A 19,413-nucleotide genomic window follows, 5' to 3' on the forward strand; every position below is an offset into this window, starting at 1 on the left:
GAGGGAGCTCTTCTTAATATTTTGACACCAAAATCATGTCGATACACCTTACCGACTGCGAGTAAAGCCACCCACGCTTTAACTTGACAGACTGTATAACTGTTCACATAAGATATATCGTTATTGAAAAATTAATACCTTCGTCTCTATGAGAATACAATGTAAAAATCAACTTAATTGACCAAGTTACTAGAACTATCCATTCTAATCAGTGAATACCAGATATATTTTATTAAAACCTTAATATTCTTTCGATATTTAATTAAGTTCTCTAGAACACAGATTATATAAACAAAAAGTATCGTATATTTAAAGAAAATAAAATAGTTACAAGTAAAATACGAGGGTGTCCGAGTAAAAATGCTTCGACTTGAGTGCGACTTGGTTATGTCTTTAGTTCGTCTCCAAGACATTAATGCCTGGCTGCGTCTCAAAACTGAGACGAGAGCGTTGTCTTGGCTGAGATGGCTGAAACTTTTTCGCCTCATAAATGAGATTAAAATTCACGAATGAAAAATTTGTAATAATTAAATTAGTTAGTTTTAATTAAAAATTTAGAATCTGTGTGTCCTAATGAGTATAACCCTTTAAAATTTTCTTTAAAAAAATAACAATTGTAACTATCTAGAAGGATCTCCTAAGCCGTTGGAAATACGAAAAACAAACAACATTGCTTCACAAAATAAACTTTCTATGTAGCTTTCATTTGTTTGGAACGTTTTTATCCAACTTTAGATTATGTCTTAATTTCTATTTTAGGTGTAATCGATGATCAGTAATGTAATCACATTAAAAAAATGTTCCAGAAATATGGTTAATTAAGACAAATCATACAATGTCGCTTCTTTCTCAAACATATGACCTTTATCCACTAACATCAATTATTAAAACAAGCTACTTCATACAAACGAAAGCTGCATTCGAATAAATGGAATCTTCGGAAAAATGATAAATATGTTATAGAAATATAATAAAAATCTGTTATTTGTTAATACCCTGCAAAAAAATGTAATAAATGAGAAACTGCGATTAACTTTATTAAACTAAAAGATTATTAGAACAGGGAGTGCATGAAACTCAATGAGAATATATACATCCGACAACACAAATCACCCCGGATTTACATAATGTCAAAGAGCAGACAACTATCTACTGCATGGCATTTAGGTATCACTAGAGATTCACACAATGGAACCAACAAATATTATCTGCTATTATTATATTATTATCTATTATTCAGCCAGTACGAAAACACGGTAGGTCGAAGGTGATAGATATTTTATAACAAAACTACGTATATAAGGCACTGTTGAGAGTCAGTGAATGCGCTTCGTAATTAACGGAATAGTTTCATTGGGATCTACTCTTCGCGGATCATGATGGAGCGATTACTTGTGGCTACTTTGGTTGCATGCCTGTTCTTTCAAGCAACAGCCTACACAGAACCAACCTTCACGGCTGACAAATCTTTTCTTCAAAAGCAAAAAAATGTGTACGAACTATTCTGGCATGTGAACCAACCCACTGTGTATCACCCAGAACTTTACCAAGTTTCCAAGACATGGAGTATCATGGACCATATCGACGAATATACAAACAAAGTAGGTATCAAATAAGATACACAAGTTATTAACTACTTTGCACATACGCTTAAATTTTTAGTTTACTTTAACCTACAACTAGTTGCTATAATGATTTTCATTTCCTCTTTTAGTAAAACACTACATTTCTACATTCTATTCTGAATAACAATTTTTGTTTCACTGAAATAATTTTCCTTTCCCCACAAAAATCATTCTGTTATCAATAATATGCGAAATTTCAGGAAGTCGTTTACGAATTCTTAAAACTCTGGAAGAATGGTATGTTACCACGTGGAGAGTTGTTCAACCCTTGGTATCCAGATCTCCATGATGAGATGGTAGCCCTTTTCGACTTGTTTTATTTTGCAAAAAACTTCGAAACTTTCTACAACACAGCAGTCTGGGCGAGATTTAACATGAATGAGGAAATGTACAAGTACGTTTTAGCAGTTGCGATTATTCATCGTCCTGACACTAAGCATATACGTCTGCCAAACCTCTACGAAATATGGCCACATCACTTCTTTAACGAAGACGTTATTTTCCGCGCACATCGCATCAAAATGGGAGATTATGGTAAAAACCTTTGTATTTGATATTCTGGCGACAGTTTTTTTGTTGAATCATTGAATAGGTTAAACATGAAATCTCATCCGCGCTGCTTTCTTAATTAACCGACAAAAAATGTTAATTGTCTTTAACAGGAGCAGCTAAAAAAGCAATTACAGGTACACAACCCTACCTTTTGACTGCCAACTACACCGGATGGTACCTAACTCACGATCATGATTCGGAGTGGAAATTAAACCACTTCACGGAAGACATTGGCTTGAACTCTCTTTACTTCTACTTCCATCTAATGTTCCCAATGTGGATGAGCAGTGAAAAATACCATTTAGTTAAAGATTATCGTGGAGAACTGTATTACTATGTCCATAAGCAAATTATGGCCCGTTATAACATGGAACGTTTGTCTCACGATTTGATTGAGCTGGAATACATAGATTGGAATAAACCTATTGCTACTGGATATTACCCAAGCATGATCCACACCACAGGATTACCATACCCTCAACGTCTAGCTTGGTCAGATGTACCAATGCACAAATACAAATATCTTGAGGTCAGTAAGAAAATTTGTATAATCAAACTTTTTATAAGAATTGATAATGAGTATTTAAAAACGTGCTAAAATATTTAGAGAATCAACCACATAGAACCCCGAGTGAGTATGGCAATTGACAGTGGATTAGTGATGAAGAAAGATAAACACTTCGAACTCTACGAGGACGAGAATCACGACATGAACACTTTGGGAAACATGATTCAAGGAAACATGGACTCTCCATTCCGCAGATTCTACGATTCCATGGACAGACTTTCCAAAAATATACTTGGATATGGGTACGAGAGATCAACGAAATATCAAACTACACTCAGCACTCTTGACTTAAGCCTTACAAGCATGAGAGACCCTGGATTTTACCGAATCTACAAGAAGATACTCAGCTTTTTCCACAAGTATGTACCGAAAGGTTCATGTTATATCAAATTATAATCATTGTATTTTTTTTCTACAATTTTAATTATTCTTACTTAGGTATAAGTCCAACATTCCAATGTACACGCACGACCAACTAGGCTTCCCTGGGGTTAAAATTGAATCTGTTATCGTGGATAAAATGGTCACCTACCTCGACTACTTCGACTCAATGATCAGCAACGCTGTATCTGTGCACAGCCACAAGGAGGCACAATCCCTCTTCATCAAAGCTCGTCAGCAAAGACTGAACCATAAGCCTTACACATACCATATAACCGTTCACAGCGAAAAGGCCGTAAAGGGTTGGGTGCGTGTTTTCCTTGGGCCAAAATATGATATTTATGGACATGAGATTGACATGATGGACAACTGGATGAATTTCTTCCAAATGGACTATTGGACTGTGGACCGTAAGTTTTTGACTCTAAACTCTTCACTCTATAAATGCGAAACTTCAAGTTGAAATATTTGATACTGTAGATTACCAGTTTTATCTTATTTTCAGTTAAACCTGGAATAAACAAAATCGAACGCAGCAGCCACGAATCCATAATCGCTGCTCGTGATGAAATGCCAAGCACCGAATTCTACAATATGATCTTAAAAGCCATGGAAGGATCAGAAACATATAAATACTCTTCTCAGATGAGCGGTTTCCCTGACCGCATGATGTTGCCCACTGGCAAAACCGAGGGAATGTTGTTCAAACTTTTTGTCCACATCAGCCCCTATGACGAATCGAAGGTTATAAATGTTGACATGCCTGTGATTGGAGTAAAACATTTTGAATCTAAACCTTTAGGATTCCCACTGGACAGACCCATGCTCCATTACGATAAGACTGTCCCCAACATGTATTGGAAGGATGTTACTATTTTCCACAAGAATGCTGATGAATCCAATTTAACTGCTTAGGCTATGAAATATAATGTTATGTCTTTTTCACTTTGTACAGATTCTCATGCGGTTGCGTGTTATTATTTATAGTCGTTAAGCTGTTATTGTCAGGTATATTTTAAAATAAATAAGAATTTGGTTTCTAAAATTTTAAGTGTTAATTGATTGTATTCGTTCTGTATTCTTTCAACAATCTCATTCCATATTACATGAGTCATTTAAAAACTACTTAACTGAGTAAAATACTATAAAAAAATAATTTCGAGAAGTAGGTCATCTTCTCGTTTTTTATTTTTTTTATTTTTAAAGAATTATAAGCACCATATAAACGTTAAAATTAAACAAGTAACTTATGACCCTCATATAAAGGTTATGTGAATAAGAAAATAATTTTGATCGCATATTATCTCGGTGTTGTGTGGACAGCGCAATGTTCGTAATGTTTGGTAAATATTTGTCATTGGAAGATCAAATATTTAAAAAATAAAAAAAAACAGAAGAGAAAGCAAGGAAGAAAGGGAATTTGGAGGTGACTTTCTTTTTCCCCTTTTTTTATTTGGGATTTTTTTCAATTTTTTAAATAGAATTGAACAAATTTAGTATTAAAAAATTTTATATTTTATTAACTAAATGTTGATTGTCGCATCAACTACCAGGATCAGTAGCGACTGTACTATAAGTTTCATTATAAGCTGTTGGGTATCTGTGTGATAGTATTCCAAGGGACAGAAGCGTAGCTTTCTGCAAACTCATCTAGCCTTGCTTCCTGCTTTTGGGAATTGAACCCACGCCAGCATGGCTACCACAAAGCTGCAGCGTTGGAACAAAAGACAATCACGAGACCATTTGAGTCACGGTTACTACCTTAGTTTAAATTTTTCCGTCTTGACGGTATACATTTGAAAATATTAACTTTTAGTTATCTAAAGTTTTTTTATTCTCCAATCCGGAACATTAAAATTAATTTAAAAAATAATAATTTGGTTGATTTTTAATTTGAAAATAAATAATATGTTAAAGTCTATTTTTTGTTCTCAAATTGTAAGCTCTTCAAATGGAACATTATTAAACTTTTGTCTTATCGAGTTTTTGATTATTCAATTTTAAACATTTTTAATTGAACAATTTTAAGTTTTTAATTTTTGGTAAGAAATTTGTTTTAAGTTTGTCAGCTTCAAACTGAAGTTCAAACATTTGAACACTTTCATTTTGTTTCGCGATAATTGTCTACTATTGTTGAGGCATCAAATTCGAATTTATTTAAATCTTTAAACTATAGCCTTGAAATATATTGTACAATTTTTAATGCTTTATTTTGGAAGAGTTTCCAAGTTTTATGCACTGAAAATTAAAGTTATTCAAGTTAGTTTTCTAATTTCTGCTTGTGCAGTAGTATACTTTCAAATTTTAAAATTTTTTAATTAATCAATCTTAAATTTTATTTTTAATTTTATTCGTAAATGCTTCGAGTTCAGAAGAGTTCTGCTTTGATTGTTTTAATTTATGATTTAATTCAGAATACTTAAATCCTGAAATTGATGTTACGAGAATTGAAACTGAATAAAACTATTTATAGTTAGTCTCTCAAATCTGAATCGTATTCTTTTATATGTTATTCAGGCACTAACATAAAAATAATGGTCATTACCCTGTTGTAATTCTAATGTCTTTAATTTTTCAGCTTGTTAAACTTTAATTGCTTTATTTTAATTATAGGAAATATGGCTAATATCTTCTTAGATCTTAGTGGCTACCTATGATTAATTGATAATCATTAAAATTGATCAGTGTAAATAGCATATAGGTTTGCTTCAAGAATGGAGACAAACAAAATTATCTCTCGCAAAGAAAGGAATTATAATTCGATCATATTGGGATATTATTAGTCTTGCGCAATGACATCAAACATTATCGGCAGTAGCACTCTCCATTATGCTGCTAAGAAAATACGGTAGGTCGAAGGTTACAGATACTGTATAAAAAATTGTGTATATAAGGCACTGCTGGCAGTCCGTGAATGCACTTCGTAATTAACAAAGTAGTCGCATTGTTGGCTTGTCTTCGAGGATCACGATGGGAGGATTACTTGTGGCTACTCTGGCTACATGCCTCTTCCTTCAAACAACAGCTTACACAGAACTAACCTTTACGGCTGACAAAACTTTTCTTCAAAAGCAAAAAAGTATCTACGAACTTTTCTGGCACGTAAACCAACCTACTGTCTACCATCCAGAACTTTACCAAATTGCCAAGACATGGAGTATCACGGATCATATAGACGATTATACAAACAAGGTATGTCTAAAAATTATATATATAATTCTTTTAAAATTGTCTAGTTTGCTGAAACTCATCATAACTCAGACACCTCTGCTTCCATTAACAACAAGGCTCCCTCTTTAATTAAAAACATTTCTTTTGGCTATTAATAACGCGTATATTTTGAAAATCTTTTTTGTAGGATGTCGTAACCGTGTTCTTGAAACTCTGGAAAAATGGTATGTTACCTCGTGGAGAGTTATTTCACCCTTGGTATATAGATGTCCATGATGAGATGGTAGCCCTTTTCGACTTGTTCTATTTCGCAAAGGACTTTGAAACTTTCTACAATACAGCAGTCTGGGCTAGATTTAACATTAATGAGGAAATGTACAAGTACGTTTTAGTAATCGCGACAATCCATCGTCCTGACACCAAACACATTCGTCTACCAAATATTTACGAAATATGTCCTCACTACTTCTTCAACGAAGACGTACTTTTCCGCGCCCATCGCATTAAAATGGGAGATTATGGTAAAAGATGTTCGAAAAATCTTAATTACTGGTTCAGTTGAATGAATAAAACACTTGGTTAAAATCTTGACAATACTTAAATATGTTTTATTGTTAACAGGAGTAGCTAAAAAGACAGACACCGGCATGGAATCCTATCTATTGCTTGCAAACTATACAGGATGGTACCCAACTCATAATCACGATTCAGAATGGAAACTAAATTACTTTACGGAAGACATTGGCATGAACTCTCTTTACTTTTACATCCAAACAATATTCCCATCTTGGCTATCCAGCGAAAAGTACAATTTGTTAAAAGACTTTCGTGGAGAGATGTACTACTACACTCATAAGCAAATTATGGCTCGTTATTACATGGAACGTTTGTCTCACGATTTGGGTGAACTCGAATATATAGACTGGAACAAGCCTATTGTTACCGGATACTATCCAAGTATGGTTCTTCCAACAGGACTCCCATTAGCACAACGTCCAACATGGTCAGATATACCTACTTACAAATACGAATACCTCCAGGTTAGTGGAATTACATAAAAAGGTAAACTTGAGTTTGTGGATCGAATATTACAAAAATTATTTCAAATTATGTAGAGAATCAACAGCATTGAATCCCGCATTAGTATGGCAATTGACAGTGGAAGAGTCATGCAGAAAGAAAAGCATTTAAATCTCTATGAGAACGAGATGCAGGATTTGAACATTTTGGGAAACATGATCCAAGGAAATATGGATTCTCCTTTCCTTAGATTTTACGATTCCGTGGACAGACTTTCCAAAAATATACTTGGGTATGGACACGAAAGATCAACGAAATATCAAACACCACTTAGCGCTCTCGATTTAAGCATTACTAGCATGAGAGATCCTGGATTTTACCGAATATACAAAAAGATCCTCGACCATTTTCACACGTATGTATCTAAAAAAAGGTTCTACATTTTCGTTAAATTTAAGCATTGAATAATTTTTTGACAATGTTACTAAATTTTCCTTACAGGTACAAGACCAACCTACCAATGTACACATACGATCAACTGGTCTTCTCCGGTGTCAAAATAGAGTCTGTTGCTGTTGACAAACTGGTGACCTATTTCGACTACTTTGACTCAATGATCAGCAACGCTGTATCTGTCCACAGCCATAAAGAGGCTCAAGACCTTTTCATCAAGGCTCGTCAACATCGTCTCAACCACAAACCCTACACCTACCACATGACCGTAAACAGCGACAAGCCAACAAAAGGTTGGATGCATGTTTTCATCGGTCCTAAATATGATGTCCATGGACATGAGATTGATATGGTGGACAACTGGATGAACTTCTTCGAACTGGACAATTGGGTTGTTGACCGTATGTATCTCGTGTTGGTTTTTTTAATGTTTATTGCAAAACATTTGTAATGAGATATTCATGTTCTGTGCAGTGAAATCCGGCACAAACAAAATCGAACGCAGTAGTCACGAATCATTGTTCGTTTCTCGTGATGAAATGCCAAGCACCGAATTCTACAATATGATCTTGAAGTCCATGGAAGGATCAGAAACATATAAGTACTCTTCTCAGTTGCACGGTTTCCCTGACCGTATGATGTTGCCAAGAGGTAAACCCGAAGGAATGGTTTTCAAACTCTTCTTTTACATCAGCCCTTACGATGAAGCCAAGAGCATAAAGGTTGACCTTCCAGTATTTGGAACAAAATTAGTAGAAGTTAAGCCCTTCGGATTCCCTCTGGACAGACCAATGTACTATTACGATAAGACTGTTCCCAACATGTATTGGAAGGATGTTACCATTTTCCATAAGAATGCTGAAGATTTAAATGTAACAGTTTAGACCACGAAATAAATACTATATTTCCTTATAATGCCTTGCATAAATTGCATACAATTATTTATAATCGTTAATCACTTATCAGACTACCATGCTTAAATCTCCATAAATTTTGGCTGTTTAATAATAAAAATGGCTGCGTCTAGTTATCCTGAAAAATTAGGATAGTTGAAAAGGGGGATGGACTAGTCGTCCCGCAAATTCAGGACGACCTAAAAGCCAAGGTAATGAAAAATATGGGACTAGTCAACCAGAATGTCTGGACGACGAGAAACTTCGAATAGAAAAAAAAAAGATTTCGATCTACATATTTTCCATACATTTTATTTTATTGTATATCTTTTTAATCCTTTAAACCGCATAAGACAAGAAAATTCGGAAAAGCCAAGTTATTTTATAAATGCCCGAAGCTATAGTTTGACAGAAAGTCAATAAACACGTTTAAATTTGAATAGAGTAATGTGCTAAAACTTTAATCAATGTCGCAATCATGTCAAAGGGCAGACATTAAGTTATCATATGCACGGTCGGGAATCAAAAATTGTCCATATGGAGAAAATATTATCTACATCATTGCTACGAAAATATGCTGGGTCGAAGGTTACGCAGATATCACTATATATAAAAGCATAATAATTCTTATATAAAATACTACTGATTTATTTCAAGGCGTTGTCGCATTTTTAATTAGGACCATGGAGGTGCATTTGCTTGTGGCAACTTTGTCTGTATTTTTCTTCCAGCAAGCTTCAGCTTACACAGAAGCAACTTTGGTAGCTGACAAACCTTTCCTTCAAAAACAGAAGGTTATTTACGAACTCTTCTGGCATGTGGACCAACCAACCGTCTACCACCCAGAACTCAATCAAATCGCCAAATCATAAAGCATCACATATCACATAGATGACTACACAAACAAGGTATTTATCTACAAAAATAAATGGCAACAAAACAAATTAAAATGGTTCATCAATACTTTTGTTTGCAATAGATTCTATCTTCTAAGAAAAAACTTCTAAGAAGCGGACAGGGTGGTGTTCAGCAGAAGCCTGAAATAATATTCTGGTGCAATTCCCGCAAGATTGTTCAAAATTCCCGTAAAAATTGAATTTAAAAATTAATTTCTTACACAAATGTTTTTTATGATCAATTTTTTGGGGGTTTTCTATAAAAAATAGAGGTAAGAATATATACAAAAGTTCAATTCTTATTCTTCGTTTTTTTGTCCGAAAATTTGATTAAATTTATGTTTAATAGCCCCCTATTTTTAACCACAAATTTCAAATAACACGATTTTCAACCAAAAATTTTTAATAACATGATTTTTAATGCATTTAAGGACATTCTGCTAATTAAATTTCGTCTAAGAACTTTTTATCTTTAAAAAATAAACAATTGAAATATGTTAGGTACTCAGTTCGGTTAAAAAAAAACATTTATATTTTGGATATATAGGGTTTTTCTAGGGGATTTCTACGTAGTCATTTTGTAGGGCTTAAAATCGTATTTTTCTAGCAAACTTTCAAAATTATTTCAAACACCTCCTAACTTCGGAATGACAAACAAAAAACAACAAAAATGTAAGAACTTGAAACAATAAAAAGCAGATAAACTCAATATACAGCATTTTTAAATTCTGCTATTTATCAATTTTTCATTTCTTCAAAATAATGAGTTGTTCTTATTAATAAAAGGAAGTGCTTCATGTTTCAATCGTGCGAGAAAAAAAACTAATCTTGTTACTATTTCGTGAACATTCCAGTTCACTTCTTCAGGGCTAACCTGAAATTAAAGTTTAACCCTTTGCTGGTACGGTGGGGGTCAAACCGACTCAAGTTTTGTTTGCACCATTTCCCTCGCCCCCCCTTCCCCTCCACTTTAAAGGGGTTTCTAGTAACAGGATACTCTACCAGTCAGTACCGTAGAAGGTGTCGAGATTCGAATTGGATGAGAATTTGATGAGAAAGTTGGTCTGATTTAATATTCTCAGTACAGTTAATTGTGTTATAATGGTTATTTTTTATTTGATACGGATTTTCTTGTGTGTAAAAAAGTTCATGGGGATGCGACCCCAACGTACCTTGTATGTCTTTTCAAACCACCATACCAGTAGATGGTTAAGATTATCTTCTTCTTATATATACAAAGTGATATTTTTAACTTGAAACTTTCAAATATCTCGAAAAATAGGCACTCTGTGAAAAAATGTTATGAATCGAAATTTAATCACTCTCAGGAATACATACACTGGTGTTAAAATCGGGTCTCCCACACCGCCCCCTGGGGATGGGGATGGGAGCAAGTTCGAAATCTTAAATTGAAATCCCTACTTTTTATTACATATTCGGATTCTTTGGATAAAAATGCGTATGATTTGTCTGAAAAATTTTCTCGTTTCGCGATAAATGGCGCTGTAATCGACCAAATTCAATTTTTCTTCATTTTACTGTTACTGAGAATGCACGCTTACGATTCTGCAATACCCGAAATTAGTCTTAAGACAAGCTAATACGTTTAGCGTAACACCCGACTCTGATGATTCGAGGTACTCAAGGAATCATCTTTTAATTAATGTAAGTGCTCAAGATGATGACCATCGGCTTTAATGCACTTATTAATCTGTAATTCAAATGAATTTACACAACGGAGAAGTGTATCTTCTTGAATTTCAGCACATGCACTTGTAATTCGGTCAATCATATTCTCACGTCTAGTTGGGTTTTCTTTGTACACTTTGTCTTTCAGATAGCCCCACAAAAAGAAATCTGGTGAAGTAAGATCAGGCGATCTTACAGGCCAATTTATAGGACCGCCTCAAGTCTTCAAGCAATATTGGCAGTTCATCTTCCAAAATGTCTTAATATTTTGGACGATTTAAGCTGCCTTCGATAATGTGGGGACCGATCAGTTTGTTGCCAATTATTCCACACCATACGTTCACAGTTCATGGACGCTGGTGTTCGACTTCACGAAGCCACTGCGGATTTTCAATACTCCAGAGGTGCATGTTGTGTCGATTAACTACTAGGCAGTCTGATAAGTCCCTGAAAAATGAAACACGGAGACGTTTTTTTGGCCAAAGTCGGTTTTATTTTTCAACATACTCTCCTTTCAGGTCGATACAGCGAGTCCAACGATTTTCTAACTTTTTGATACCGTCCGAAAAGTACTCGATCGGAAGATCTCCAAAATACGCCTCAGTTTCAGCTATGAGCTCCTCATTTGAGTAAAAACGCTTACCAGTGAGCCATCTCTTTAGGTTAGGGAACAAGTAATAGTCGCTGGGGGCCAGGTCTTGAATACGGTGGCTAAGGAACCAACTCGAAGCCGATTTTATGCAATTTTGCTTGTGCAACTAAGCATGAATGAACAAGCGCATTGTCGTGATGATAAAGCGGTTTTTCTTCTTCAAATGCGGTCGTTTTTCGGCGATTTTGATTTTCAATCGGTCCAATAATGATGAATAGTATGCTCCGGTTATGGTTTTATCTTTTTCAAGATAGTCCACAAATATTATGCCATGTGCATCCCAAAATATGGAGGCCATAACCTTTCCGACCCATTGTTGCGTTTTTGGACGCTTCGGAGCACTTTGGCCCGGTGGAACCCACTGTCTTGCCTGTTGCGTTCACTCAGAAGTGTAGTAGTGGATCCAGGTTTCATCCATGGTTATAAATCGGCGCAAAAACTCGTTCGGCTTACGCGAAAATAATGCCAAATTCTGCTGGGAAGTTATCACACGAATTCGCTTTTGGTCCAATGTGAGCAAACGCGGCACCCATCGCGCGCAGAGCTTCTTCATGCCCAAAACTGAATGCACGATATTGCCCACACGTTCCAATGATATACCTACAGCATTAACTACCTCTCTCAATTTCACTTTGGGATCATTCAACATCATATCATGGATTTTTTCGGCATTTTCTGGTGTAATGACCTCTTTTGGCCGTCCAGATCGTTCAGCATCAACTGTGCTCGTACGGCCACAACGAAACTCGGTAAACCACTTATGAATCGTTCCAATCGACGGTGCAGAGTCCGGGTAGTACTTATCCAGCTTGGCCTTGGTCTCGGATATCGTTTTCTTGCGAAGATAGTAGTGTTTGATCAAAACTCGAAACTCAGATTTTTCCATATTAAAAAAAACTCGGAGGTTAGTCGCTTCTCAGTGCTGTAACTTGTAAATGCGTAAACATAAATGGCTGAAGTTTTGACAGGCGTCATTTGAAGGATCAAGCTCGACCAAAATGGTTCACATTAGTAAATACTAATGCCATCTCTTAGAATTTTCAGGTACTTATCAGACTGCCTAGTATTCCATGGTTCGTAAAAGACGACTCGTCAGAGAATAATATATAACGAAAAAAGTTGGGATTTTGTTGTATTCGTTCACGTTACCACTGACAAAAACCTACCCGGTTTTGGAAATTAACGCCATGAAGTTCTTGATGTAGAGATATAATATGGATTAAATTTATTACGTTTCAAAATTTTCCAATCACTGCTCTGAGACATTCCGGAATCACGAGCAGTTTCTCGTGTACTAACGTGAGGATTATTGGCCACTGTAGCTAATACAGCAATTTCATTATTTTCTCCAGTGACTGTTGTTGTACGGATCTTTTTCTTAGGTTGAACACTTCCATCGGTAGTAAATTTTGTAATAGTACGATAAAATGAAGCACGTGACACAACTCTATTTGGAAAACGTTGAGCGTAGAGATTGACAGCATTATCAAGATTTCTTCCAGCTTTTCCAACACTTTCGTAATGTTTCGATAGCCTCCGATGACCTTAAGCTTCAACAATGCCAGAGGTAAAATTTAGGAATATTCAGGAAACACTGTTAATTTAAACGTACTACTTAATAATTACTTCTCAAGAGCGGGCATAAGTTTTATAATGTTTTTCAAAATAATAATTACCAAAAAGATCCGAAGCTCTATTGCCCTTATTTTTAACCAACTTCAAAAATAAGGAGGTTCTACCTATGTTAATCGCGATGTATTTTTTTATATACGAGTTTTTATTGCACTCGTTCAGCGATTCTGTAGCGATTTGAAAAATTATTTTTTTCTGTGATCAGTCATGTCACAATGAGAATGGTGTATATTTTATTGTTAATGTATTGCAGAATCGTAAGCGTGCATTCTCAGTAACAGTAAAATGAAGAAAAATTGAATTTCGTCGATTACAGCGCCATCTATCGCGAAACGAGAAAAATGTTTTAGATAAATCATAAGCATTTTATCAAAATAATCCGAATATGCAATAAAAATAGGGGTTCCCATTTAATATTTCGACATTACCGCCACCCCACCCCCAGGGGCTGTGTGATGGAACCGATTTTAACATCATTGTATGGACTCCTCAGAGTGATTAAATTTTGATTCTTAACATTTTTTCATAGAGTACCTATTTTTCGAGATATTTGAAAGTTTCAAGTTAAAAAAATCACATTATATACTCTCTGCAATGCCTGTGATTCTCCAGAATGCCCGATATTGGAGACTGGTCGTACTTAATTGGCCAATCAAATCTTTTATTAAACCCTGGAGGACAGAAAGCCAAATCGGATTGGTATAGACCTTTTTATTTCAATTCGGAAGTTAGTGGTGCGCAAACGCCTCAGCCACGCCACCTCCCGCGAGTTCAAAATTGTCGGTCCCTTTTGAAAAACAGAGGTAAGAATGTGTGTAAACGTGCAATTTTGGAAAATAAATTTAGATGCCAAAGATGTGCCTGGTGACTAATTAATAACAGAAATAAGTGTAGAAGAATACAATTCTACTCAATTAAAAAAATGACTGCAGTATCGGAAGGAATCAACGAAGGGAATAAAGAATGAATTAGTTGCAGGTGCGAGGTTACATGCCTTTACCCATTTATCTGATATTTTGCATTGATCACTGTTTCTAACGTGTTCTTTTGTGCTTCTGTCATCAATTTCTTCTTTTCTAAACTTCTGACATGGCATTGGATAGTTTATAAAATAAAAATTACACTTTTTCTAGTATGCTTTCCTACGGCTGCCACTTCTACAAAGACCGTAGCAGCATCGTTTATGAGCTCCGACTCCTTTTTTGCACAATATTTCTTGTAATATCGGATTGATTCATTTCCGTTTACTCATTGACACAAGTACCTCTCGCGTTAATTGAAAAATAATTTTTTTATCACAACCACACTAGATTCGTCAATAGGGACCAAAAATTGAATGGAAGTACAATTTTTTTTTGAGCATGCGTTCTCAAAAGTAATTGAAATGAAAAGGTATATATTCGTATTATATCAATTGTCCTTATTGATGTCATCAGGGTATTTAAGATTTAGATTGGATTTTCTATGTTTTCTTGGAACAATATTGTATGTTTTTGCGATAACAGTCGTTTTATCAAATAAAATGTTATGTCCTGTTTGTATTTGATACTCAGCTACTGTTGATTGCGTGAAATGTTGCCCCTTCGTTTTTTAGTATTTTTATCATGTGTAGTTCAGTGATATTCTAAAGATTTTTTTAAATCTAGTTAGAAAAAAATTGTGAAAATTTAAAATAAAATTTCTATATTTATAGCAAATAAAATAATAAAATCTCATGCTGGACTTTTTAATTATTGCGAACTTGAAAAAATAATTAAAGGCAATATATGGATATTCAAAATATTGTTCAAGCTGAGCTAAAGAAATTAAACAAGAAATATATAATTCAGTATATTTTTCATTTTTGGAACTCTCATCTACTTTTATGTTATTTTTTTTGCTTGTATAAGGTTTCAAAACATTCAAAATCATTTTTAAAGTTACCTAAAAAAATTATGTTAAAACACATATTTTGTTATATTTGTTTCCTTTTTGTTTTTGATTCCTTATACTTGTTTATTTATAGATTGTGTATACAAGGCCGGTACCAACAAAAAAATTGTCAGTAGCGGTAAAAAAATTGTCGGTTCCGGTAAAAAAAATTACCGGTACCGACAATTTTTTCCCGGTTTTCTTAAAAGCATATATCTAGCAAGGTAGCGACAAGCGCGCATATTCATGGAATTCATGGAATTCATGAAATTCAAGGAATTTATGCAATTCAAGGAATTCCCGCAATTCAATGAATTCACGGAATTCAATGAATTCACGGAATTTCAAGAATGCATGCAATTCAAGGAATTCTTGAATTTCAATGAATTCATGACATTCAAGGAATTTATGCAAATTCAATGAATTCATGACATTCAAAGAATTTATGCAATTTCAATGAATTCATGACATTCAAGGAATTTATGCAATTTAAGGAACGTAGTAGCTAGCCTATCGGTGCCGGTAAGATTGTTAGTTGCCGCTGCTGGCAAGATTGCATGTTGCCGGCTTTTTTCCTTTTCCTTATTTTACATGTTTATTTCAAATTGTATATTGCGACCTTAAATTATTTCTTGGACCACTCATTAGAGTGCCTTTCCGCCCTTGCATGGCGTTGGAAAAGGGGTAGGGGTGCGACCTTACATTATTTCTCTGACCAGTCACAGGGGTGCCTTCCCGCTTCCACGTGGCGTTGGAAAAGAAGTATGGGTGTGACTTTCAATTATTTCTTTGACCACTCATAAAGGTGACTTTTCGCCCTTACTCGGCTTTGGAGAAGGGTAGGGGTGCGTCCTTACATTTTTTCTGTGACCAGTGACTAGGGTGCCTTTCCGCCCCACGTGTCGTTGGAAAAGAGGTAGGGGAGCGACCTTACATTATTTCTATAACCAGTGACAGAGGTAACTTCCAGCCCCCACGTGGCGTTGGAAAAGGTGTAGGGGTGCGACCTTACATTATTTCTGTGACCAGTCACAAGGAAGCCTTTCGCCCCAAGGGGCGTTGGAAAATAAGTAGGGTTGCGATCTTACATTATTTCTGTGACCAGTCACTAGGGTGCCTTCCCGCCCCACGTGGCGTTGGAAAAGGTGTAAAGTTGCGACCTTAAATTATTTCTTTGACCAGTCACAGTGTTGCCTCCCCCACACAAGACGTTAGAAAGGGGAGGTGTGCAACCTTACATTATTTCTGCAACTAGATATAGGACTGCCTTCCCGCCCCCACGAGATGTCAGAAGGGGTAGGGGTGCAACCAAAATTGTTTCGTTAAACGCATCAAAAGCCAAAAACTATCAAAATAACTCTTCAATTACATGGCCTTGCTCTAAAATGCGTGAAAATCCCTTTCGTATGCTTGAAATATGCTTTTTGCCGGTACAGATAGTGTATATAAACTTCGTAAATAAAAAACGTAATTTTTTATTTTTTAACACTAAAAATTATACTTGCAGGTGTTTTCATGTCCAGGTTTCTAATCAGCGCATCAACATAAGTACATCAAATTACAATTTAAAAAAAAAATGTTAATGAAAAGGAAAAAAAGCCGGCAACAGGCAATCTTGCCGTCACCAGCAACTAACAATCTTGCCGGTTCCGGCAGGCTAGCCACTACTTTCCTTAAATTGCATGAATTCCTTGGATGCCTGAAATGCTAAAAATATGCTTTCTAAAAAAACAGGTAAAAAAATTGTCGTTACTGGTAATTTTTTTTACCGGTACCGACAATTTGTGTTACCGGTACCGACAGTGTCTACGCCTCGTATTTATACAAGAGTGTTTTGATAATTAGAAACCTCTCAAAAATTCAAAATATGATTTTTTTAAATACAAAAATTTGTATGGTAAAAATTTGCTGCATTTACATTTTTTATTCTCTAAACATATCACATTTTTTAGCAAATCACTATTTAAAAATTCCTCAATGTAACAGAAACGTCTTAGATGGTGCAATGTTTTAAAAAAACTTCAGAAACACTGTTTTATCCCCTAAAACAATACAAAAAAGTAACAACTATGAAAACAATTATGAAAATAATACTTTTCCGAAAACCAACTAGACATAGATTTCGAATTTTTTCTACAAGTTCTTTCTCTTTAGATGCAAATTCGGTTACCACAACTACTCTTTCTTATTATAAAGATCATATTTTATCAGGGTTGCTACAAAATCCCAATTTCGAAATTCCCTGTCTTTTCCCTGACCATTATAAATTTCTCTTTCATGTGCAAAGGAAACCTTACTCCTAGATAAGTTAGGAGATCGGTAATAACGAAATTGCAAAAAAAATGTTTATTACTAAATTTATCTGAAACACTTTTAGTGAGAACAAAAGGCTTTCAGATTTTATAAACTTCAACTTTAATTTATAGAAAATTCTCTGAAACTTTCAGGTTTTCACTTATATTCCCTGACTTTCCAGAATTTTGTGGCCTATAGCAATCCTGACCGATACCAAGAACCTAGTATATTTTTTCGTTTTCAAAACTCTCAAGTTTCCTGATCTGTAGCAACCCTGAATTATCATTCTGAATCGTTTGAACACTCCAAAGGTATTTTGTAATTTTTTGTACATTTGCTGCATGAATAAATTTGTTGTACTTCTCACTTTTCACGCTTTTCCCAAACGCTGGACACCCTATGACAGTTTATATTCCGCTTACAATGTAAAAAAACTTGACGTTCTAATAACGGTATCTATATCTATAAAAGCTGTATTATTTTAGGAATTCGTAAACGAATATATAAAATTCTGGAAAAATGGAATCCTACCCCGTGGAGAGCTGTTCTCGCCCTGGTTGGTATCTGGATATCCGGGCTGAGATGATTTCTCTCTTCGACTTGTTCTATTTTGCAAAAGACTTTGAAACTTTCTAAAAAACCGCAGTATGGGCGAGATTTAACGTGAATGAGCAAATGTTTCAATATGTTTTATTCATAGCAACTCTTCACCGTCCTGATACCAAAGAAATTCGTTTACCAAACCTTTTGGAAATAATACCATACTACTTTTTCAACGATGATGTCATGTTCCGTGCACAACGCATCCAGATGGGAGATGTTGGTAAGATGTTATATGTTGAATATTAAATGTTTGTTTACACGGAAAAAAAGTTTTTCAAAGTTTACGGAATCAATTCAAGAATATCGGATATGGAAGACACTTTAGTGAAAAATAAACAGGTCTCATTATAGGATTTGATGAATTATTTTATTAAAGTGTGTAGAAAACTTAATGGAGCCTGTATAAAAGTTCTAAAAAATCAAAGGTGGAACAGATACAAAAAAATTAGTTTTGATATTATTATTAACACACTTAATTTATAACACAACTACACACGCCATCACTTATTGTCACTAACGGACGCACTAAAGGACTAACCGACTGATACTTTTTAATTAAACTTGGGTATAATATTTAAAAAAATATCCATTAAATTTTATAGAACCAATCCTATAGTAGAGGATACGATGGGTAGTTTAATAAAAGTAGAAATCGTCTTTGTCTTACATTCCGTTTAACTATGCAACGAAATGTGTAACAAAGTCTATATAGAGGAAATCTCGAAACTATAGAGAACAGTTCTATAAAATGATAAAATGATAAAATGATTATAATCACTACACTGTTTATAATCGCACGCTATGAAAATATTTATTTGCCCCGGGGGTTCGACGAACCCTATATATTTCGCATTCCTAATTCCTAACGCCTAAAGCCTCTCGGCTAACCTAGCTGGAATTATTACCAAAAAAATCTGAAATATAACCGAAAGCTGTGCACGGCCGTCTGCAAATTTCTGTGAACAATTCTATAAAAAATATTGCTACGCTTACAATAATATAGGTACTTAGATTTTAGATTTTGGAAATATTACAAATTATTATTGTATATTTGATGTGATTAAACAAGATT

The 19,413-nt window shown here is 34.8% G+C and overlaps 2 protein-coding genes across 3 annotated transcripts in view; both read left to right on the forward strand.

Annotated features, from left to right (window-relative positions):
* Nucleotides 1–1,327: 1,327 nt before the first annotated feature.
* LOC117169851 lies at nt 1,328–8,692 on the forward strand. Its single transcript, XM_033356359.1, has 12 exons — nt 1,328–1,601; nt 1,826–2,159; nt 2,288–2,706; nt 2,785–3,104; nt 3,184–3,536; nt 3,632–4,040; nt 6,063–6,318; nt 6,485–6,818; nt 6,919–7,337; nt 7,413–7,732; nt 7,819–8,171; nt 8,245–8,692. Exons 1-12 carry the CDS (start codon nt 1,377–1,379, stop codon nt 8,652–8,654), a joined length of 4,152 nt encoding a protein of 1,383 aa, XP_033212250.1. The 5' UTR covers nt 1,328–1,376; the 3' UTR covers nt 8,655–8,692.
* Nucleotides 8,693–18,299: 9,607 nt separating this feature from the next.
* Nucleotides 18,300–19,413, forward strand: part of LOC117168710 (larval serum protein 2-like) — a 12,540-nt gene continuing 11,426 nt past the window's right edge. For both annotated transcript variants that reach the window (XM_033354416.1, XM_033354415.1), the window contains exon 1: nt 18,300–18,561. The gene's annotated coding sequence lies outside the window, so the exon portion shown is untranslated. The remainder of the gene's footprint in view (nt 18,562–19,413) is intronic.

The sequence above is a fragment of the Belonocnema kinseyi genome, chromosome 3 (genome assembly GCF_010883055.1).
Source record: "Belonocnema kinseyi isolate 2016_QV_RU_SX_M_011 chromosome 3, B_treatae_v1, whole genome shotgun sequence".
NCBI classification, from domain to species: Eukaryota; Metazoa; Arthropoda; class Insecta; order Hymenoptera; family Cynipidae; genus Belonocnema; species Belonocnema kinseyi.